The following is a 22,822-nucleotide window of genomic DNA, read 5'->3' as shown; positions in this document are numbered from 1 at the left end:
CTGATTTAGAAATGTGTGGGTACATAGTTTCCCTTAGAAAGGGAATTCAGAATTCAAACACACACACATATCCCTTGAAAAACTTTATTTGTATGAACAGTTCTTAGCTCTTGATTAACTTACAGCTTTTAAAAAGAGCAGAGATCTTACATATTTGTGAAAAAAGTTTCTGCTATTAATCAGAAATAAACCTTTCTATTTCTGGCTTATTCCCCTCACAGAGGAATAGAATAAGCCAAAAATAAAACAAGAAAGGATACATTTCTTGACAGATAAGAAAACAATAAAAGGAACATCCTGAATTCTAGATTTGACTCTTGCTGGTGAAATTCACCTTCAGCTTAGTCCATTCTCTCAACAAAGCATGAAGGAAAACCCTTAACACCTAATTCTTTGTGGAAAAATTATCAACTGGCCACTTCGCAGGCAATAGAAAATAGTAGGATTGGGCATCTTTCCTTGTGCCCTGGGATCAGGAGTGCTTCTATTTAACATTGATCACGTAAAGAGGGGAGGCTTGCTCCAGTCCTGTGAGGCACAGGGTTACTAGGGGGTGGCAGAGAACAGGCTGGCCTACTTTGAGTTTAAGCAGCCAGCTGAACAGCAGCAGTCTCAAAAGCCGCAAACAAGAAACTGGGTTCGGGGAAGGGCTGAGGTGCTGCCTTTCTAATATGTGCCAAAGTATAACACAGTTCTTAGAACTGGGGCCTAGGGAACTTTGAATTTGAATGGGTGGGTGCTGGAAGAGGAAAGGGCACAGGAGGCAGCAGCTCTTCCTCCCACAGCCTCAGGCCAATACAAACTGCAAATTGGTAAGCAGCACCTTGATGCCTCTGGTGACAGTTACAGCAGAAGTGGCAGGGTCAAGCTTGTATGTATTGGCATCCCCCTTTTTATATCTGTCCCGGAAGACATAGATGCTCCCATTACAGCTGGCGATCTTCCAGAGGGATGGGGCAGAGCTCCAGGCCTCAGGAAGGCAAAGCCGGGTGAAGCTGTCTAGCAGGGGATTGTAGCATACCAGGGAGTCTCCTTCAGCTACGATGAACACCAGATCTTTATGCACAGCTGCATGCATGCGGCCTGCAAAAGGCAGCACATAGGGCTTCACGTGGCACTTGTCTGTCTCTGTGTCAAAGCACTGGATGAGTCGGGAAGGTTTGGTGAAGAAGTCTAGGTCATTCTCCTCCCCACCTAGTAAGTAAATGATCCCATTGAGGTTGGCACCAGCTGCCCCTGACACAGCCACCTCTAGCTGGGTTGTCTCTGTCCAGACATTATCACCCACCCGATAATAAATAACAGCATTAGAGAGGGTATCCTGCAGTGTCTTGCCACCCAGTGAGTATATGGCATCTTTCCCAGGCACAGACACCAGAGTGTGCTGAAGTCGGTCCCGGGGCAAAGGCGCACACCACTCCCAGTCAACGGTGGCATTATTGCACTTCCACATGCGCCGTGGGATGGAGCCTCCTACCACGTACAGGTCTCCGCCATGCTTGCAGGCTGCAGTGATCTGGTGGCACAAGCTGTTTTGGCCACTTACACTGATGGAGTCATCTTCCGCGCAGTGCAAGGACACAGCCAACGAGTGGGTACGAGATGACTCTTTCCCAATTAGATAAATGTGTACATTCTCCCCAATTTCCTGTTGGCAAAATTAAAACAATAAATTTTACGTCAGTTCTAGGCTAAGGCTCAGCTGGGATGCATATCCCTATGGTCCTGGATCAGACATCTTTATCTTGCTCTTACTCTAACCTATTCCCCCCCTAGGTACTGTGTGTCACCCTAACACTTCCAGTCACTTTCTTTCAAATATTTTGTGCTGAGGCAGACAATCCGTTGCATTCATCCCTGCAGCTTTTTTAACTATCACAAACTGGTGCTTCAGACAAAGTGTGCTTATGATTGTTAACATACTCATCAAAGTAGTTCTCTCAAGTTTTGGAACTCAGAGGCTGGTGGCTTCTGGGCTCAGGAACACATTCACCTTCCCAGGTCATATCAATTTCAAGCCAGAGACGACTTATGCTACCAGTTGTCAAAGATGGCCAGAATGCATGGAGATTATGGTATCTCAACTCTTAAGAAATCTGAAATCTACCTTACCTTCAAACTAGTCCTTAGTGATTCTGCAAAAGCCTCTCTTTCCTCTTTGTTAAAATTGATCCAGGCTTCTATTGCTTCTGTTGGATTCTGGGAACATGGAACTCCATCTGTGAGAGCCAGAGGAAAGGCATGTCAGTGACCACCCAAAAGGGAAAGTTAGAGCGAGGAGCTTTGAACACACGAACTACTTTATAGACTACCAGCATGTACACACACACACACAATCACAGAAAATGCAGAAATGAACATAAAATTGCCTTGTTTCTTGCTTCTTTTAATCAAAATAGATAGCTTGATATGATCCCATTTTCCATTGAAGCAACAACCTAAGGTGCAGAGCTCACATCTGAAGTATGTTTATGCCTCACTTGTAGGGTTGGGATCCTTACCTAAAGTTAGCCCATCACTACAAAGGTTTTAAATTCAGTATCTTGACTCACCATCAAGGTAACTAGTCCCACAGGTTACCTGCAAAGTGCAGGACAGATGAGAATGTTTATACACAAGAGAAGTTAGAGTACAAATACAATTAGTTCCTCATTACTTTTTGTGGGTAACTACTGCTTCTTTTATTTTCCCAGCTTCTTCTTCTGTAATGGGGCTCTGTTTATGAGAGCAGCTATACTGATTCTCAACTCAACCTCTCTCAGAAGGTATCTACCAGGAATACCAGGAAGTCTGAGGGTTTCTTTTTCCTGAACTAGAACATCTTCTGAACGTCATCTCCAAGTAGCTGATATGTCTTCTCCCTCAACTTACCTGAGATGATATCAGTGAGTAGATGCTGGGGCAAGTGGAGAAATTCCTCTGTACCCTGCAGCTGGGCCAGGTGAGTCTTGGCACAGTGCTTGGCAGCAGTGTAGAGCTCAGGATCACTATGCCGATCTGCCAGCCACATCACCTGAAGACAGTTTCCCACCTGGACTGTGCGAGCCAAAAACCGAGAACATTCCTCAAAGAGAGATGTCAGCTGATACATATCTGACACCTCATAAATCTCCTGCAGCTCATCAGCTCGAAGTTTCACAGTCCCATGGTAGATATAATCAACCAGGAGCTGGAAAACAGACTCGCTGACATCCTGCAGCACAATCACCCGGTTGTGGGCCTCCTTCAGGTTAGAAGTGAACATGGACCTGAAGAAACAGCTCTGAGCTGAGAGGACCAGCCGGTGGAGCTGAAATTCCCGGCCCTCTACTGAAATGGTGACATCAGCAAAGAGCTCCTCCTCCAGACACAGTTTCATGATGCCCTGAGCCACCCGGCCTGAATGTGACCGATCTTTGAAAGTGTAGTTCACAAAGTAGTTCTCATCCATGGATGCTCCAGGCTCTTCTGGTGATTCCATGGCGGTCAACTTCTCTCTCTGACAGCTGTCTGCAAAGCAACAACCACCCTGAGTAACTGGGGGAATCCACAGTCATAGTCTATGAACCCAACTGTCCAACTTAGGGAGGGAGAAGGGAAAAATGAGAGCAACTGGGTCCAGATTGGCCTTAGTTCTGACCCTGCCAATGATGTCCCTAATGCTCTCCTACAATCAAAGCAGGGTTCATTCTCCAGCACCCACTGCAAATGAAATCAATCAAAGTACCTACTATGAGAGTTCCCCTGAAAAACAAAAGCAAGGGGCGGGAGGAAGCCTATGATCTTAAAGTCTGGCAAAAAGTCTTACCAACAAAATAACTATTAGGCACAAAATTACGAATGAGACTGAGGACAGCAGAACAGACAAAAAAGACCCCCACGCCCTTGTGGTCAGGGCCCTTCTTCCTCTGCAGAGTCCAGACTCTCCAATATGAGATCTGGCCTGGGACACCTACCCGTCAGTCCCACATTTGCTCTTTTACGAGCTTCTCCCTTCCATTTCCCCGCTCGCTCTGGGGTCTCCCCAAGGCTTCGTCCCAGAACTCGAAACAGAGCCCAGCCGTCCCCAGCCCGGAGCACGAGGAGGCCCACTGCCCTGTGCAGTTTGCCCGCTCCACCTAAAGTTGCCTGGAAAACCGTCACTAGGGATATCGTTCTTTCCCCTCAAAACCGCCAGCCCTCGCTCGTGAAGCGGGGGAGGGATACGGAATGTAGAACCCAGAACCTCCGCTTCTTCCCCTCCTCTCACCAATTTGTTTTTTTTTTTTCGGCGTCCTCGCCGTCTCTCCAGCCTCCGCGATACTCAGGAAAGCGTTCACCTCACGGTTTCCCTACCTGCTGGTCTCGCTTTCTCACCTGCGTTCCCTCCTTTCATCCCGCAGCCCGGAACCCCTGCTGTCAACCCCGTGTCCGCCCGGAAGAAATCCGCTAAGAACTTCCGCTTCCGGTCCGTGCCCTTGGGGCTCCGTCTCCTGTCGGCTTTCCCTCGGCTGCTGGGTTTGCATCCGGGGAACATGGCGGCGGCGGCGGCGGCGGCGTGGGGCTGGTGGCGGGGACTCGCCGGAGCCACGGCGCTAGCCCGTGGTGAGCAGGGGGCATGCGGCTGAGGCGCAGGGTAGAAGCAGAGGCACGTCGGGCGTAGGGATCCCCTCATGCGTCACCCCGCCCATCTGTGCCTTTATCTCCTGTGCAGGGGCCGGGCGACCCTCGGCGCTGTTCCTGCCGGTGAGGAGGGAGAGCGCCGCGGCCCACATGCGCCGTGAGTATGTGCGGGTTGCGCTTGTCTCAGGTCAACCGACAGGGTCCTTTCATTCTCTTCTTCAGATGTTTGCCATTGCCGGAGGCCCATGATGCCCTTCCCTGTGTCCTCTTGGCAAATGCCTGCTTGTGCTTAGAGACCCTACTGTATGGTCCTCGCTCTTCAGAGGAATAGGACCCTCCCTGTGCTCTTAGGCCTCTCTGTAATGGCCTTTATTGCACCTCGTCCGTTTCCATGATTCCCATTTTCACTGACTAAACTTTCAGCTCCTTGAGGCCTCAGCGCCCTGTAATAATAGTTCACGCTAATTGAGTGCTTGCTGTGGGCCAAGCACCTTGTTGAGCTAAAACGCTCAGCATGATCTTATTTAATCGTAACATTATGAGGCACATAGCATTATGATTTCTATGCTATATATCGGGAAACAGCAGGGAAATACTTGCCCGGGGTCATAGACAGGGCTGTGAGTGACAGGGCTAATATTAGAACTCTGGTCTGCCTGTTGCCACAGGCAGAGAATGCTTAAACATTACTTTGCATCTTGTAATGTGTGGGTGCTTGTTCATTTAGGTTTGTGCACATGACTATTGAGATATTTGCTAAGGTCAACCAAAGCAGACTGGGAGTCAGGAAACCAACATTTCCCCCTTCCAGGGCCTCAGTTTCGTCCTCCATACCAAAGAAAAAGAAAAAAAAGATTTAAACTAGATAATGTTAGAACTCTTCAGCCTTTAAGTTCTTAGCTGGAGAGCCACCTATGAGCCATGTGCCAAAGAGATAATGAACAGCAAAAGTTTTTGTTCCTGCCCTTAAAGAGCTTGTGGTCTGGTAGGAGAGCTAAGATGCATACTACTTTAGCAAAATGCAGGCTGTGAAGGAAGAACTATGAGAATAGTTTCAAGAAGGGGCAAACACCCCAACTGTAGTAATGAGAGTGTTTGTGGACTGTGTAGTTTAGGTAGCATTTTTCCCAAGTTTTCATGACTTCCTGTTCCCTGGGACTTAAGACTGCCCCCACCCTCACCTCATACCTTTCCCAAGGTTCTGCAGGGAGCCCTGCTGGGAGATGAGACCCCTTACAAGCTCAAGAGACTGGATACAGGACTGCTGCTGCTTTCTCTATTTGCCCAATATGCCTTTTCTTTCCAGCCACTGTCAGATCACGGAATGATGTGGCCCACAAGCAGCTCTCAGCTTTTGGAGAATATGTGGCTGAAATCTTGCCCAAGTATGTCCAACAAGTTCAGGTAATATTCGCTGCTGTTGTTTGGGTCACAAAAGAACCACCTTCTCAGGGCATGTGTTTATGTGCTGGGAGTCGGCAGCCTGGTTTCCAAGAAACAGCAGACTCCTCTGTCCCAACCTTGGGCTTCTTTCTCTACCTTAGCCCAGGTGACTCCAACTAAAGTTAGCTATCTTTGTTCCCTTGCCCCACCCCACTCCATGCCTGCAGGTATCCTGCTTCAATGAACTAGAGATCTGCATCCATCCTGATGGTGTCATCCCAGTGTTGACTTTCCTCAGGGATCATACCAATGCACAATTCAAATCCTTGGCTGACTTGACAGCAGTGGATGTCCCAACCCGGCAAAACCGTTTTGAGGTCAGTCAGGAGATTTGAGAAGGTTTGGGGAATAAGGGAAAGAAAGGGGACAGAACAGCTTCAGGGTGATAGCTATCTAAGGGAATCATAGCCTTCTTCCTTTTAGTTAGGTCAAATGGTAGAACATAGCAGTGAAACTTGGGCTTCTGGCTTAGGCAGACCTTGAGTTTGAATCCTGGCTCTGGCATTAATGGGCTGTCTGACCTTAGACATTTTATTTAATCTTTCTGAACCTCAGTTTTCTTATCTGTGAAAAAAGGAAAAAGTCATCCCTGCCTCATATGGTGTTGTGAGGATTAAATGAGATAGTGCAAGTAAATTTCTAAACACACTGTAAGTTCTCAATACATTTAGCAGTTAATATTTACTGATCATATATTGTTTGCCAGATCCTGCCCTGGGGATCAAGAAAGAAATAACACCCAACCCAATATCTGCCCTCCAGGAGCTCCCCACCACCACCAGCACACACACACTCCATTGAGGAAGAAACATACATAAACAGATTATTATAATGTCATATAATATTAAGGTGGGATTAATAGGAATGCTATAAGAACATAAGAGGGGAACTTAGCCCTGTCTGGGAGCTTTCCTAGGAGAGAGACAGTATTTTTGGAGGGTGGGGAACAGGAGGGGGGACATCTAAGACCAAGGGGAAAAGCATGAGCAGAGAGCAGACAGGCATGCTGCACCACAGCCATAGCCTAGGCCTTTGGATGTAGTTGTAAATATAGAAGCATCTTGAGAGTCTGAGCTTCAGGACAGAAGGCTGGTTTATAGAATGGAACCCTAACGCACACTGTGTCCTCATCATTGATGCTCCACTCAGGGAAACTGTTTCAGACCCCTTGGTCTGTGGCCATCTTAGTCTTCCAGCTCCCTATGTTCTCTCTAGATTGTCTACAACCTGCTGTCTCTGCACTTCAACTCAAGAATCCGTGTGAAGACTTATACAGATGAGTTGACACCCATCGAGTCCACTGTCTCTGTGTACAAGGCATCTAACTGGTATGAGAGGGAGGTGAGTTACTGGGAATGGTGGATGCTGCTGCCTCTAGGCCAGATTTGCAGAACTGGTTGAAGCAACTGGATGCTTTGCAGCCCCTTTCCCTTGTTTTTGGCCATGATGGGCTGGATGCTTGAGGGTCTTTCTTTTCTAGATCTGGGACATGTTTGGAATCTTCTTTGCTAACCACCCTGATCTAAGAAGGATCTTGACAGACTATGGCTTTGAAGGACATCCTTTCCGGAAAGACTTCCCCCTGTCTGGCTATGTTGAGGTAGGAGCCTTAATACTGGGGCAGCAACCTCAGAGAGGGACTGGCAGGGAACCCCAGGGATCCTGGGCGTGGCAGGAAATATGGTCTGTGGATTGTGGTTGTTTAAGAGTATGGGCTCTGGATTCGAATCCTAGATTCACTTTTATAATCTGGGGCAACTTACATAATTTCCCTGTGACTCAATTTTCTCATCTGTAAACTGGGAATAAAGATAGTACTTGTCATGTGGTGAGCATTAATGGTGTATGTGTAAAGCCTGGTGAATTGTAAATGCTCGCTTGATGTTAGCCATTATTGTAATGATTGTTTTAATGGTTGAGGCAGCCTTTAGGACACAGTGTGTCTGGCTCTGCCGTGAATCCTTGGGCAAGCAGCTGACAGGGAAGACACTACATGTTCAGCCCTTGAGAGTGACCACTGAAGGAGGACCAGTAACTACAGAACCCTTATAAAGAATTTCAATGGTTTACTTTACTACCCGTGTGCTATAGGTTGTTTATATGCAGGAAGATGGTTTATTGTATAGTAATTGTGAATTTTGTAGTATAGTAACTTTCTTTGAGATGGTGGCAGTCCAGCTCTGCTTCTTCAGTACCCAAATGCTCCCATTTCTCTTTTGAGCTACTTTTGGTCAGAGCTGCTACCCCCCCTTTTCCCTTTCACTCAACCCTGCTGTCTCCCTTATCTGGTTTGCCTCTTCATCCCAGCACCAGGCTGTCCCTACCATACCTCCTAATCCTCCAATAGGAAGAAAAGCTGTGCCAAATTTATTAAGTGTCTTGGAACTTGACAGTGATAATGTCAAAGCCATGTAGTCTGAACTTATCTACTTCCAGTGACTGCTTCCCTAATCTTGGGCATATTCTTACCACTACCTTTTAAGAGTATGTGTATGGATTAGGAGGAATCCATCAGCTGTGCTGGACAAGGAGCTCAGAGCAAATGATTTTGGTGATTATGGCAGGGCATGAGAGGTAGAAGCCATTTTGGGGACCCACTACACTAGCTGGTTGGAATGTAACTTGATGGGTAACACAGATGTGGTTGGAGATTTATTGACAGCCTGGGAAAAGGCTGGGACAGAAGCCAAGGACAGAGAGGGCAAGTCACCCATGGCCTTGTGCAAGAGGGCTCCTTAGTGACTATAACCAGGCCTTATTCTGTGCTCAAGCCTGCCTTCTGTTCCTGCAGTTACGCTACGACGACGAGGTGAAGCGGGTGGTGGCTGAGCCAGTGGAGTTGGCTCAAGAGTTCCGCAAGTTCGACCTGAACAGCCCCTGGGAAGCTTTCCCTGCTTATCGCCAGCCCCCTGAAAATCTCAAGATTGAGGCTGGAGACAAGAAACCTGAAGCCAAGTAGCTCCAGGGAAGGCATGTGGACCCTAGAAAGCGCCTTATCTATACGTTTCTGTGTAAATAAAATCCTACTTAAATTCACCACTTCTTGTGTGTGTGTGTGTGTGTGTAATGGGTAGAAGTGATGCTTTGGCTCAGGAGAGGGGAGACAGAGACAGGGCTTGGCCTGCTCCCTTTGACAGACTCTACCAAAATGAGAAGTCTGTTTTAATGGGACTAATCAGGGCAGTTGCAGACATTGTGACCTGAAGGCCGAATGTATTTCTGAGAGGAATTCTGGAGCTGTAATTGAAAGTTCTCATAGTCCACAGGGCTCAGGCTGGGTGTGGCACAGCCTCTCCTGAGTACTGGTGGGGTCTGAACTCCTGGAGAAAGCCCTAGTTGCAGCAGACTGGTGGCAGCTGACGGATCCAGGGACCTGGGTGAAAGTGGTGAATCCTCCCCCCTCCTGCATCCTTCCCAACATCCACAGGGTTCTGGGAGCCAACAGCCCAGGGCCAGGAAGAGCCTCAGATCATTTTCAGTCTTAAGCTGCTCCTTGCAGCCTGACAGCCAGCCCATCATGCCTAGGGCTTAAGGGAATACCTGAGCTGAGAATGTTGTTAGCAAGCAGAAGAGATCTCAGGGCTGGGACAAAAGAAAAAAAAAAAAACAAAAAACATCAAGGTTGTAGATTTGTCTTGTCTTCTAGGGGATGGGACTCCCCAACACGGCTGGTCTTGGATCTGGCTAGCCCATTATGCAGCTGTTGGAGGGCCCAGTCTTGAGCAGCTGATGCTCTTGGCTTCTGAAGGACTCCCTGGAAGCTGAGCTGGACTGGGCTGGGTGTTAGGGGCTGGCTTCAGTTGCAGGATGTTTTGGGGGTGAGGACAGATAGTAAGGTAGGGAGCACTGGGTTCTTCTCTACCTCTTGGGAGGGGCAGGCTAGAACTGTTTGCTGCCAAACACAATTTTTCTGTTAACTAAGCCTCCCGCCCATCTGGGCAGGAACAAGCTGAGGGCTTGACGAGCAGAGAGCCAGGATCCTGCTGCCAACAACCAAATTTCCCCATTTCTGAGAGATGGAAAGAGCCCTGGGAGCACACGGAGGCCACAGCCAGCCCCTCCCTTTTCGGCACCAAAGACTGACACGCAAAAGCTTGAACTGCCTACAGTGGAAAGTTGGAGCTGTGGTGTGTGGCAGGCAGATGGAGAAGCAGAGAGCTGCTGGGGAGAGGGAGGCTCAGAAGATGTGGTGGGGCATGGCCGGAACACTCCAGTTACTGACTTCGCTAGGAGTAGCTGTTTGCCTCCTCCCTGGGGTGGCTGCAACCTGGCATCATGCAGGTACGGAGGCTTCAGGGTGGGGTGCATGGGAGCCAGGGAAAATTGTCCATCGATAGCAATTACAGCTGGCTCTATCTGAGCCTAGGAGAGTAGGAACGGTGGGAATGACAGGTACCAGGTTGGACCTGTGTTGGGTGCAGGGACTAATGGTTTGGCCCCCACCCCCAGCATTAGAAAGGTCTAGGTGAAGTCAAAGGAGATAGCCATAGGTGTCTTCAGTGCTGGTCCCAGACATAGTTGAGTCCTTGGCTTATTTCAGCTGATGCCTAAAGCAGGAACAACTTGACCTTCCCTGGACTTAGACGGTCATTCTAGGGCTTGGTGACACCCCAAGGTGTGGGATGGAGGAAGCTACAACAGGCATCCTGCCCTGCCAGGTCCTCCATGCCTTGCACACAATCCACTACTGAGGAGGAACAGGGAAAGAGTAGGCTCCTCATCCTTTGGGGTCCTCGTCCTTTGGGGAGGGTCACTGGTACTGTTCTGGGTCAAGCTGTTCCAGATAATTGTAGGGAGGCAGGAGATGATGGGTCTCATGACCTGCTGGCCTGGAGCTCTCAACCAAGGGCATTGTGGGAGCTGAAGGAGGAGTCCTGGGCATTTGCCGGTGGTATCTGGGCTTAGGCTGATGCTTTTTGGGATCACAAGACCTAAGCCCTGGGAGGGTGAATGTCAGCATGCTTGTGTGTGGGGGTGGGGTCGGGGGTGGAGTGCATGATGGCATGCCAACCCTTTTGAAGTTAGACGAACCTCTAGGGACCCCTTCCAGGCAGCTGAGGAGCACTCGTGGGAGGCTGAGGTGTTCAGGGTGGAGTATGGCAGGAGCCTGACTATTCTCTGCTGCCTCAGGGCAGCCCATGGACAGCACCAGCGTGGGAGGTGGCCTGCAGGAGCCAGAGGCCCCGGAAGTAATGTTTGAGGTCTTTCCTCCCAGCCTGGGATGTGAGGGTGGGAGTGTCCAGAGGTTCCTAAGCTCAGGGTTGGGAAGCGGGATGTTTCAGGGTGGACTTGCTGGGGGAGGGTGGACAACCCAGCATGAATCCACTGCCTGCTTATGCCCTCCCACCCCGGTGCACTCTTGCCCCCAGCCCTGTTCCCCAGGCTTCAGCCCACCCCTCACATGGCTCCCCTTGCAGCTGCTCTGGGCCGGGCTGGAGCTGGATGTCATGGGGCAGCTGCACATCCAGGATGAGGAACTGGCGTCCACACGTCCAGGCCGCCGACTCAGGTTCCTCCTACAGTACCGTGTGCCCATCGACTTGGAGGGTGCTAAGAAGCGGCTGCAGCAGCTCCAGCATCTGCGGAAAGGGCCTCCTCTTAGCCCTGGGGATTTTGAACATCTGCTCCTCACAGGGCTGTCCTGCGTCTACCGGCTCCATGCAGCTGGCGAGGCTGAGGAGAGGGGCCTCTGGGCTCAGGTCTTCGCCCTCCTGGCACAGGAAACACTCTGGGATTTGTGCAAGGGTTTCTGCCCCCAGGGCCAGCCTCCCTCTCTGGGGCCCTGGGCCTCAATGGGAGGCCCATTACCCTGACCCTCCCCTTCCACCTGCCATTCTCCTCTCCCCTCCACTACTCCCACCTGAGCTAGAGCCATCCTAAGTAGGTGCTTCCAACTGGCATTTGCTTCTTCCCATTCTATTAGGTCTCTGGGTTTGGCCTGTACCCTGGACTCCCACCTATTCCATCACCCATCCCACCTTGTTCCCTGGGTCCTGGTTGGTTGAGAACCCAGGTTCTAGGTTGCAGGCAGCAGGCACAGAGAAAGCTAAGGGCAAGACTTGCAGCCAGCATCTGTGGGTGTGTTGAGGTTAGGGTTTGAGAAGTATGTTTAAGAGATGCTGAAAGGGAAGCTGCCCCCAAGTGGAGATCCAGGTGAGACCAAGTCAGACCTTTCAACTCCTATCCTGGCAATCCATGAGAGGTCCTGTGGAATATACAGGAGCCCCAGAAGTGCTCAGAACCCAGGAATTCCTATTTGGGCTCAGAGAATAGACTGGACTTTTTGAGTTCTGTCTGTTAAGACAAGTGAAGAAGCAGTTAGAGGAACAACACCTCTTTCTGGGAAGAGAAGGGAGGAGAAATGTCTTTGGGTCCACGTCAACAAGGCTCAGAAGAACATCTCAAAGTTCAGAATGAAGATGGGAGGGGACAGACTAAGGACACCAAGGTGGGTGGGAGTGGGTATAGCCCTGATCCTGTGTAGCTCTTCCCATAAAGTGCTCTGTTCTAGCCTCCTGGAGTCTCTGTCCTTTTGTGTCAGAGTAAGCTGCCTAACACCTGCCCGGAACAAACTGCCCTCCCATCCTGGGAGGACAAGAGTCAGGGCAACCAGGAGGAAGAAGGAATGTGCTATTGCATTGAAACCCATACCCCAGTGCAGGGCCTGGGGTAGTGGGGTGTCGTCATTTGTCCCAGAAAGGAATCAGCAGGGCTCTAAGAATGAGATCACAGGCCAAATGGGGAAGATCAGACCGATGGGGAGGGGTGAGCTGAGAGACTGAGGAACTGACTGCAACTGGACATGAAGAGAAGGCCCACGCAGATAAGGCGAGAAGGATTCAATCATATTCCTTGCCCTCCCAAGGCCTGACGGAATCCTACTCTCTGACCTCCCATCCGGGGCAGAAGCGTCGCAGTGAAAACAGAGCGCAGGACCGGGGGTAGACAGACGCCGGCGCAGGCACACTTTATTGGCAGAGTCCAGCCGCGCCGGGCAGGCCGTCATGCTCGCGCCTGCGGCGTCATGCACGTCCCCTGGACGCTCCCGGGCTCTTCTCCGGGCCGAGGCTCAGAGCTCTGGGGGCCCGAGGCCTGGAAGGCCGGCGGGGGCGAGGTCGGGGTAGACCAGGAAGCCGGAAAAAGTGATGTACTTGCCGTGGTTGCTGTAGGCGCCGTAGCCGTCGTGGTCGTGGCTCAGCAGCCAAACGGCGTCGCCGCGCCGCAGCGCCAGCATCACGCTCTGGCTCTGCATCTCGCGGCGCCGCGACGCGCCGTCGTCGTAAATCATGGCCTGCACCTCGTCGCGGTTCTTCATCAGCTTCACCGACAGCGTCTTGCGCGGCAGCTTGCCCAGCGTGAAGGAGAAGAAGTAAGCGCCCGGCAGGCGGCAGCGGAACACGCCGGCCGCCGCGTCGAAGTCGCCGCCGATGTTGACGAGCTCGGTGTCGAAGGTGAGAGGCGTGTGCTGGGGCCCGGGGCCAGCGTCCGAGCCCACCAGGCTGCGCGTGCGCGCCGCGGAGAAGGCCGAGCGCGGCTCAGGGGGCGCGGGCGGCCCGCGCGCAGGCGCGTCGGCGTCGGCGTACACTAGGTAGCCGCTGAAGGTGGCGCCGGGCGCGCCGAGCGCGTACTGCGGCGCGCCGTGCAGCCGCAGCCACACCGCGTCGCCGTAGTCGAGCTGCAGCATGGCGCTCTGGCTGGCGGCGCGCCGCGTGCCCGGCCGCCGCTGCTCGTCGAAGGCCAGCGTCTGCACTTCGTCGCTGTTGCGCACCAGCATCACCGACAGGCTCTTGTGCGGGGCCTTGCCCACCGTGAAGGAGAAGAAGTAGGCGCCTGGCACGCGGCAGCGGAACTGGCCTGTGGCCGCGTCGAAGTCGCCGCCGATGTTCACGTACACCTTGTCGAAGGTCACTGCCATCTCCGACGTGCCTTCCAGGGCGCTGGTGCGAGCCGCCGAGAAGGCCGAGCGCAGCTCCGACGAGCCCGGGGCTGGGCCCAGGGCCCAGCAGGCGACCGGGCCCAGCAGGCCCAGCAGGAGCATCAGCATGACCCCTGGGAGCAGAAGCAGAGAGGGCTGGAGAAGAGGGTTGGGCAGGGGCCGCTTCCAAATGTCCGGCCCTTCCAGACTGGGAGGCATGGGTTTTCTTTCCAGCCCTGCCCTTGACTTAACCCTGGGTCTTGGTTTCCCAACACTCAGACTACTTTAGTTGTTCTCAAACATTAAAACGCATATTGTTGGGCCTGGTCCCCAGAGTTTTGAAGCCTTAGGTCTGGGATGAGGCTGAGAATTTGTATTTCTAACAAATTCCCCAGTGATGCTGATGCTGCTGGTCCAGGGACAGCACTTTGAGAACCATTGAATTAGGCCAGTGATTCTCTAGCTCTCTTTTTTTTTTTTTTTTTTTTTTCAATAAGCATGGGAATCCCTTTCTCAAGTGAAAGCTTGCACACATACACCACAGATACAAACAGAAATGCTCTAGTTGAAGGGGCGTACAGTCCTGTCTGCTGGGCTCACCCACTCACCCCACCCCAGCACCAAGGGGCCCTGTGAATACAGAGGGTCTCTGAGTTTCCCTCAGCCTCTAGTTCACTGCATTTTCCTGTGGCTATTCCAGGGTCCTTGGCCTGCCCCTCACTCAGGCACTGGCTCTCTGTTAACGTCCTCCATGATGGCTACTCTTAAAGCCCCTTTCTGGGCAGGAAAATAAATAGCTGACTCCTTTCCTGGGCTCTGATCCATTTAAGGAGCAGCTCCCACTCTAGAGCCTTTCCCGCACTGAGGAGGCCAGAATAGTTGGGCTTTGAGACGTCTCCCTGCCACCATGAAATCTGAGGAAAAGAGAAGGTGACTTGGGGGCTAGTCACTCAGGGGAAGGGGAGAGCCAGGAGCTGCTGGGGACGGAGATGGAGAGCAACAGTACCAACAGGGCTTTGGCCAATCTGTGAGGTCAGCAACTGTTCCTCAATGGTGGACGAGTAAAGACAGCTAGACCTGGGCTTTTGGCCCCACCATTTACACACTGTGAACCAACCCTTGGGCACGTTCCTTAACATCTTTGGTCATGGCGTCCTCTCTGTTAATGGGGTGGAAACCTGCCTCAGGAGCCTGCTGTGAGGCTGCAGAGATTGCAGGTGTGAACATGGTTTGTGAATGGCAGTGCTGCCTAGGTATGCAGATACTTCGGTTCCTGGCCCTGACACAAGTGATCTGATAAAAGTTCTTGACATAAGGGGTTGGGACCTCGGTACTTCTGACACCTGGGAGCTTGGTAAAGGCACAGCTTAACTCAAAGGAGTCCATCTCTGGTGTGATTCCAGACCTCATGCTTCCTAGCAGGGAATAGTCTTTGGGACCTAAATACCCAAAATGCTGAAGTGGAGACAAAATAGGAATGAAAATGAGCTGGAGAAACTCTAGGATGTGGGCTTCTATAGAAAAGACCTTGGGGGTGTGTATGGACATGTGTCTCTTGGAGGCACTGGGGGACTGCTGGAAAGGGTTGCCAGATGCAGCAGTGCAGATGTGTTCTGCACAGGGGCACCAGCCTGAAGGGAGGTGGGAGCTGGAATCTAGCCCACATTCCACTTGCCCTGCTGTGTGGAGCTGTGGCCACCCAGGGGAAAATGTGTTTCTCATTCTCATAATAAAGACCCCAAGCTGCTACCCAAGCTGAACACCATCTCCTTCCAGAGGAGGTAGCTTTTCTAATTTTTACTAAGGGGCCCTAAGGGATAGCTGATAGCCTTGGTGAGGACAGGGAGGAGGAAGGGGGCCCATCAGCAGGGGAGAAGATTGCACCTCACAGGAGACCAACACAGTCCCTTTTACAAAGTTCTTTGGTCACATCTGGTCTTGTAGCAAACCTGTGAGACAGGCGGGCCCTCTTCCATTTTATAGATGAGAAAACCGAGGCTCAGTGGTCTAAGGTTACCATTGAATCCTGGTGCTCGAGGGCAAGCCTTGAACCTAGGTCGTTTGGCTTCAAATGCAGAGTCCTTCCACCACTCTTTTCTTCCAGACACAGGTGTCTCCAGCCACCCTGCCCTCTGCCTCAGTTTCCTTTTTTGCAAATACAGGAAGGGGGATAAGTGGGAGTCTTAGAATTCAGGGTGAAGGAGAAAGAAAACAAAACCAAACAAAAATTCCCCTAGTGTCTTGTCTTCTGGAAGCAGGGAAACAGCTCAACAGCTACTGACCCTCCTTTCCTAACAGGTCCTGCCCCAGGAGCACCTGCCCACCCGTACCCCAGCAATGTCCCTTCCAAGCCTGGTACACTCTGCCAGTGCCAGAGGTTCCTCCTGTGTGCCCGTTACCCAGCATCTGTTTTACCCAGCACTGCCCATTTCATGGATCCCTGAGTCCCTTGTTTCCTCTGAACCCCCTTCCGTGAGCAGATGAGAGGTGGGTGGGGGTTTGGTGGGCATCATAGTTCCAGGGAACGAATGGCTCTTCCCAGCTCTGTCCAGGTGGAGCTCAAAATAGTCATCTTCAAAGAGAAAAACCTGGGACATAGAGAGCTGGACACTTGAGGGTCGGCAGACCCAGAGCCCCGGAACCACGCGTGAGGTGCGGTGATGTCAGGCTGAGGGATCTAGCCCCCCCCACACACACCAACCCTCCACTCCCTAATCAACCCACTCCTCAAGCCCTGCCAGACCCCCCACTCCCCACTTACCTTGAAACCTCCTCATGCTCCTAAAGAGATGGTCCCCTTTTTCCTTCTCATGAAAGAGAGAGATTCTCCAAAAGGGGTACCCCAGGTCCTCCCCACCCGCAGACCTCCCTTCAGCCACCCCTTTGGAATAAAAGCCCTTGAGCTTCTTTCATAAAAAAGCTCCTAGGTCCTCCTTTCAGGGAGAAAGGACCCAGTTCTGCATCCCTGCCCACGCCTCACATGAAGGAGAAACCTTGCTTCCCCCCGCCTTGCGCTGCTCTCACCTGGCTGGGGGCGGCGGCCGGGTCGGGTCCGGGTTTGGGTTCCGGACGAGCCGGCTCCGGGCTCCGGGGCTGCGCACTGACTGCCCGCGCTGCGGCGGGGCCGGGCCCGCAGGCGGAGGCGGGCGGGGCGCTGCGAAGCCGGGATGGGGCGCGCGGGGCAGGGAGGCGTGGGGGAAGAGGAGGACAGCTAAAACAGGGAGGCGAGCCGAGAGGCAGGAGGAGGGAGAGGCAGGGGAGAGGGAGAAGGGGGGAACGAGGGGAGTAGGAGCAAGGAGAGGGAGGGGCGCGCCGAGGAGGGGGAGCCGAGCAGCAGAGCCTAGGGGCACGGCGTGGAGGAGGCCCCTTCGCCGGCTGCAGCCAAGCCGCTGGACCCTTCCTCATCTGTGATCTCCTTAGAACTTCATCCTCTGGGTCCAGAGGGCAGGCATCATTAATCCAAGTTAGCAGATGGGGAAACTGAGGCCCTAAAGGGACTTACAACCCAAGGCAGAGGCCAAACTAGGGGTGATCCAGGACATTCTACAGACCAGTCACCTCCCTGATTTCAGGGGACGGGACTGGAGCAGCTCATCGAGTCTGGACTAACCTTTGGGCTGCAAGGACAGGGAAGGTGAGATTTGGTTGGGGCAGATGTCCAGGCTGAATGGCCTCTGGGGAGGGGGTCTGAGAGAAGAGAAGAATAAGTGGGTCAATGTTGCCAGTAAAGGAGGGGCTTAGAATGACCTGATTTTCCTCCTGTCCTCCAAATCTGCAAATGCCCATAGTCGATTAGGAAGGAAGAAGGGAGACAAAGTCCAGAGACATCAGAGGCTCAGCCTTCGCTGCCCTGGGGAAGGGTGAGGGAGGAGGGGAGGCCTTGAGGGGCAGAAGGCAATTTGCAGCTGGAAAGGCTACTTCTTGGCATCTGCAAGAAGGGAGAGGGTTGAGAAGGGTGATGGGAGAGCCTGAAGGGCTTCCAGTTGGTGGGACCGGTGTGGCGGGGGTCTGGCAGGGCATCGGGGCTGGGTACAGCTGTCTTCCCATCTCCACACTCACTAGAGGCCCTTACGATGGCCTCCCCTCCCTACTCCTTTCCTCTGGGCTGCTTTTCTCTCCCGTGCCAGCTGGAGAAGTGACCAAGTTGCCTGGCACACAGTAGATGCTGATTGAGTGGATGGCTTTTGAAGGACCTCACCCTCAGCTGCCAGGAGCTGAGGCCCTCTGCCTGCTCCTGGTTGACCCAGGGGGCCTGGGCTCTAGTCCTGGGTTCCTAAGAGGCCTGCCCCCAGCTCTCCCCCAGCACCCCCCTGCCCCTTCTGTGAAACATCCTGCCTTCTGGACTCTCTTTCTGGGACTCTCTCAAAATTCATCTGCCCACAGTTCCCTTCCCAGGAGGCCCTGATCTCCAAGCAGTCTAATGATGAAGGTGTTGATAATGATGATTGGCTCATTAAGTTACCCTTAAGGGTGTTAGGTGAATGATGAAATGAGTGAATGAATACATGTCTTAATGGAAAGGAATGAATGGAGGCATTTCAGGTGTGGGTGGGTGGGGGTCTGTGTGTTTCTGGGCATCGGATAAAGTGCCTCTCTAGCCCTTGTCAGATCCCAGCTGTCTCTTTCACTGGCTTTGAAGGCTTGGGCCATAGGCCTACTGTGAGGGCATGAGCCACACAGCCAAGCGGTGGCAGCCATGACCCTTCTTAGGGCATTGTATACCCTCTGAACCAGGAGGGTGGGGCTGCCCTCTTGAAGGTGTGATTTGAATGGTGGGAAGGAGGGGAGAAGGCTGGACTCTCAGGCTGGATGACGAAATCCCATTGGGGGCCCAGCTCAGCCTGGGAATCATTTTACCCTTTTTTGGGGTCCACAAAAGGCATTTTCATCAGAGAAGCTAGAGTGGGGAGGGGAGATCAGTGGCTGGCAGATGATGATGGAGATTGCTTCAGGGGACTGGGACAGGGAAGAGGACAAGGGGAAAAGGATATGGAGGAAGAGGATGCAATGAGCTGGTGGTGTATAAGGCAGGCTGGAGTGAGGAGTGAGGGGGCTGCCAGAATGGAAGTTAGGAAGAGGTGGCATTCGGGTTCAGAGAAAGTAGCCCTGGGTGAGGCTGTCATTTCACACATGGTCCTACTTTGTTGTGTGACAACCACCACCACAGTCATAATTTTAATTTTAATAGCAGGTTCCCTTTATTGAGTGTAGCAGATACTGTCGTTCCCCACCCCACCCCCCGACAGAGACCCCAGCAGACTTGAATCTAGGTTGTCCATGGTAGAAATCTACTCAGATCTGTGTGCTCTATTTGCTTTCCTCCTTTCCTTGTCTCACTTCCCAACTCCCTCACCATGTTTCTTGGGATCACCTTCTATATAAACTACTTGTACCCAAGTCCTTGTCCCAGGGTCTGCTTTTGGGGGAAGCCAGACGGAGACAAGGAACAATTGTGTACCTGGTACCTGGTACTGCAGTAAGTACCTTTTCACATCCATTGCTTTACTTAATTTCCTTAATATCCCCTGAGGTAGGTTTTATTAACCCAACTTTTCAAAAGACAAATAAAGGGGTTAATGCAGGGGCAAGAGTCAAAACCATGTCTCTCAGGCTCCAAAACCCATTCTTGAACCATTGTTCTCGGCAGCTTCCCTCCAAATAACTTAGATTTGGGGTTTTCCTCAAATCTCCAAGTGTAGTCTGTGGAGAGAAGAGGAGCCTTCAACTTGCCTTTTGGGCAGGAGTCGATATTGAAATACTTCATTTGGGATCCTTTAACAGGGAGAGTTGGAAAAGTGGACGTATGCTGTCTTTTGAAGATAATCATGGAGGGTTTGGAAATCTTGAATTGGTCCATCTGTCTCTGTGTTTGGCTTTTAAAAAAGTCCTTTAGGGTAAAGCAAAAATAGTCTGCTATTCCAGTTTTAAAGACTGGAATTCCCAGGATCACCTGGGAATTGGTTAGAAATGCAAATTCTCAGGTCACCCCAGAATTAATGACGTTCACACCAATTTTAATTTCTAATGTAGCAAACACTGATACATCACAACCCACATAATTGATAGCCCATAAAGTTCTTCAGGGTCTTTAATTTTTCAGGGAATAAAAGCTCCAAAAGCCATCTAGCTCAGCATATTAAATGAATGTTTATGAATTAAAAAAAAAAGATGCTGACATTTTTTAAAAAAAGGTGTGGAGGTGGCATTGACGGGGTTTGAGGAGGGAACTGTCCATTGGCTTGGTTCTGGAAGGAAGGGTTTTTGAAGGGAAGTGATGGCAGGTAAAGTGTGTGGGGCTTTTTCAAGTGCTGGGCTAAGAAGCTTGGTCCATCCCGCAGCAGAGGGGAGAGGCGTACTCAGAGCTGTATTTTAAGTTTACTTAAACTGCAGAGTGAAGGACAGACAGGAGATGGAGGAAGGGGGGTGAGGCAGGGATGTGTGCAAGGAAAATACCAAAAGTGTCCAGGTGAATCTGAACTAGGCAGGGGCAATAAGGAAGGAATAGAAAGGGAAGAGACCGACGGGAGAGAGACTGAGCAGAGTGATTCAGAGGCTGATGGCTGAGTGCATAAACTCACAATTTAATTAGCCTCCTGGTTTGCCAGTGGATTACAGGGGAATTAGCAGAGCTCAGAGTCTAGGGACCTTGCTGGGAGGTGAGGGTACATTAATGAGAAAGACAACAATATGCCCCAGGGAGAAATGACAAGGGGAATCATTAGCCAAGCAGAGATGCCAGCAGGAAAAACAGGTGTCAGGGTGATGAGTCTCTGCCTTCCGTGGAGATTTCAGCCCTCCAGGGGAGTAGACATTTAGGGTTCCTGGGTCCGGCACCTGGCCCCACTGCCCCTGGTTCTAACTCCTGTGAGCCCTTGGTAAATGATGTGGGAGCCGGGAAGGTGGCAGTGACTGTAAGAATCAAGTTCCCAACTTCCCTGGGGCCCTTTTCGCAACACTAGCAGAACTGAATCTCCTGGGCCCTTTCTGTAGATGGGGAAGTGGGGCCAGGGAGGGGGAGGTGACCTGTTCATGACCAATGTGACAAATTGCATTCTCCAACAATGCCTGTAACAGTATCTCCTAGCCTACCTTCTGTTCTGATAATGTGACCTGGTTACTCCCCATTAAAAGGGGAAATTAGTTTGGTTAGTTCAGGTCATAAAAGGCAATGCAGCTTCTGCCTGGCTCTCTCTTGAAACTCAGCTGCCATGCTGTGAGAAAGCCCAGGCCATGTGGAAAGGCCACGTGTGGTGGTTGTGGCCAGTAGCCCCAGTCAGGACAGGTTACATAATTTGTGGGGTCTAGTGCAAAATGAAAATGCCCCTTGTTCGAAAATTATTAAGGGCTTCTTGTTCAAAAAGAATCAAGAGCTCCTTGACCAAAAATTATTAAGAATTTACAGGTGGTAACAGCAGAGCCTTAAACCAAGTGAAGGGCCCTTCTAAATGCAGGGCCTTGTGTAGGTGCACAAATTGCATGCCCACGAAGCTTGTCCTGGCCCCGGTGGAGGTCCCAGCTGACATCCAGCATCAACTGCCAGCAATGTGAGTAAGGAAGCCTTCCAGATGCCTCCAGCCCCACCCACTGTCTCATTGGAACCATATGGGTGACCCTGAATGAGAACCACCTAGCTGAGGCCCGTGCACCTCCCAAGCTGCAAAGGATAAAGATGATGTTGTTCTTTTAAACTAGTAAATTTTGGGGGATAGTTTTTTTTTTTTTTTAACTTTTTAAAATTTTTTATCGTGGTAACGTATACAACTTAGTCATCCATGGTGTACAATCAGCTGTTCACAGCACCATCATATAGTTGTGCATTCATCACTCCAATCTATTTTTGAACATTTTCCTTACACCAGAAAAAATAAAAATAAGAATAAAAAATTAAAGTAAAAAATAACACCCAAATCATCCTTCCCCCATCCCGCTCTACTTTTTAGTTAGTTTTTGTCCCCATTTTTCTACTCATCCTTCCATATACTGAATAAAGGGAGTGTGATCCTCAAGGTTTTCACAATCACACTGTCACCCCTTGTAAGCTACATGGTTATACAATTGTCTTCAAGAGTCAAGGCTACTGGGTTGGAGTTTGATAGTTTCAGGTTTTTACTTCTAGCTATTCCAATACATTGAAGACTAAGAAGGGATACGGGATAGTTTTTAATGCATCAATAGATAGTAGGAACCCTAGGGGAAACAACTGGAGAGTCCCCAAGTTTGTCCCCATACCCAGGCTCTTTCCCTGAGCTACTGTTGCAAGTTCTCCTTGACCTGTGTTAGGAGATTGGAGGCACAAAAAAACCCTAGACTTTCAGGACACCCAAATCATTTATGTCAACACCATGGTCTGCACAACCCTGGGGGCAAAAGTCAGATTTTCAATGAGGGGGAGCTGGGAAAAGACCCACTCTTCTGTGAGCTGGAGGGGGTGGCAGTGGTCCTGGCAGGAGACAGTGGTTCGGTCTCCATGGCCTGTAGGACTTCAAGGAGTGACAACCCCTGTAAAAGGGGAGGAAGGGAAAGAAGACAGAAAGGATATGTCCTGCCAAGGTGGGTAAGGAAAAGAATCCCTGGGGTTCCTGTGCTATTTTGATCTTTGTTTCTGACAATGAAGACTGTCCTTTGATGACAGAAGAATTGTGTTCTGTTTGGATTGGTGGGAGTGGAACTGCTTTGCCTGTGTTCACTCCAAGGATGTGTCAGCCAGTGGGTGGGTCAGAAGAGTCCTGAGTGATTGGGAGAAGACAGCTTGGGATGTAAACATAATCCATAACCCAGATGAGAAACTGTTGGCTGAAAACACATGTTGCCAGAAGTCAGCTTTAAGAAGTGGTAAGCGAGGCGGGGCAAGATGGCAGACTGGTGAGCTGTATGTTTTAGTTA

At 51.2% G+C, this 22,822-nt stretch overlaps 4 protein-coding genes across 9 annotated transcripts; 2 read left to right on the top strand and 2 right to left on the bottom strand.

The window, feature by feature from the left end:
- Positions 1-70: 70 nt before the first annotated feature.
- Positions 71-4,382, bottom strand: KBTBD4 (kelch repeat and BTB domain containing 4). Of its 2 annotated transcripts, none has more exons than XM_037840290.1 (4): positions 4,336-4,382; positions 2,872-3,489; positions 2,113-2,219; positions 71-1,648 (listed from the first exon to the last, which is right to left on the bottom strand). In XM_037840290.1, the coding sequence occupies exons 1-4, from the start codon at positions 4,352-4,354 to the stop codon at positions 788-790; spliced, it is 1,605 nt and encodes a 534-aa protein (XP_037696218.1). In that variant the 5' UTR covers positions 4,355-4,382; the 3' UTR covers positions 71-787. The 2 variants fall into 2 exon arrangements, with proteins under 2 accessions (XP_037696218.1, XP_037696220.1); XM_037840292.1 differs by having other exon boundaries at positions 4,229-4,377.
- NDUFS3 (NADH:ubiquinone oxidoreductase core subunit S3) lies at positions 2,862-9,060 on the top strand. The gene is made up of 8 exons (XM_037840293.1): positions 2,862-2,885; positions 4,362-4,563; positions 4,673-4,738; positions 5,888-5,985; positions 6,192-6,341; positions 7,240-7,365; positions 7,505-7,624; positions 8,816-9,060. The coding sequence occupies exons 1-8, from the start codon at positions 2,877-2,879 to the stop codon at positions 8,981-8,983; spliced, it is 939 nt and encodes a 312-aa protein (XP_037696221.1). The 5' UTR covers positions 2,862-2,876; the 3' UTR covers positions 8,984-9,060.
- A 1,078-nt stretch (positions 9,061-10,138) lies between these two features.
- FAM180B (family with sequence similarity 180 member B) lies at positions 10,139-13,126 on the top strand. Of its 3 annotated transcripts, none has more exons than XM_037841287.1 (3): positions 10,139-10,305; positions 11,155-11,225; positions 11,442-13,126. In XM_037841287.1, the coding sequence occupies exons 1-3, from the start codon at positions 10,167-10,169 to the stop codon at positions 11,835-11,837; spliced, it is 606 nt and encodes a 201-aa protein (XP_037697215.1). In that variant the 5' UTR covers positions 10,139-10,166; the 3' UTR covers positions 11,838-13,126. The 3 variants fall into 3 exon arrangements, with proteins under 3 accessions (XP_037697215.1, XP_037697217.1, XP_037697216.1); XM_037841288.1 differs by having other exon boundaries at positions 10,208-10,305; positions 11,062-11,225; positions 11,442-13,125; XM_037841289.1 differs by lacking the exon at positions 11,155-11,225 and having other exon boundaries at positions 10,202-10,305; positions 11,442-13,125.
- C1QTNF4 (C1q and TNF related 4) lies at positions 12,966-18,092 on the bottom strand. 3 transcript variants are annotated; one of them, XM_037841286.1, is made up of 3 exons: positions 16,701-16,890; positions 15,957-16,084; positions 12,966-14,073 (listed from the first exon to the last, which is right to left on the bottom strand). In XM_037841286.1, exon 3 carries the CDS (start codon positions 14,066-14,068, stop codon positions 13,094-13,096), a length of 975 nt encoding a protein of 324 aa, XP_037697214.1. In that variant the 5' UTR covers positions 14,069-14,073; positions 15,957-16,084; positions 16,701-16,890; the 3' UTR covers positions 12,966-13,093. The 3 variants fall into 3 exon arrangements, with proteins under 3 accessions (XP_037697214.1, XP_037697213.1, XP_037697212.1); XM_037841285.1 differs by lacking the exons at positions 15,957-16,084; positions 16,701-16,890 and adding an exon at positions 16,964-18,092; XM_037841284.1 differs by lacking the exon at positions 15,957-16,084.
- Positions 18,093-22,822: the final 4,730 nt, after the last annotated feature.

Source organism: Choloepus didactylus, chromosome 6 (assembly GCF_015220235.1).
Source record: "Choloepus didactylus isolate mChoDid1 chromosome 6, mChoDid1.pri, whole genome shotgun sequence".
Classification (NCBI taxonomy): domain Eukaryota; kingdom Metazoa; phylum Chordata; class Mammalia; order Pilosa; family Megalonychidae; genus Choloepus; species Choloepus didactylus.
Note: the sequence above shows the minus strand (reverse complement) of the source record. Positions and strands in the feature narration are given on the sequence as shown.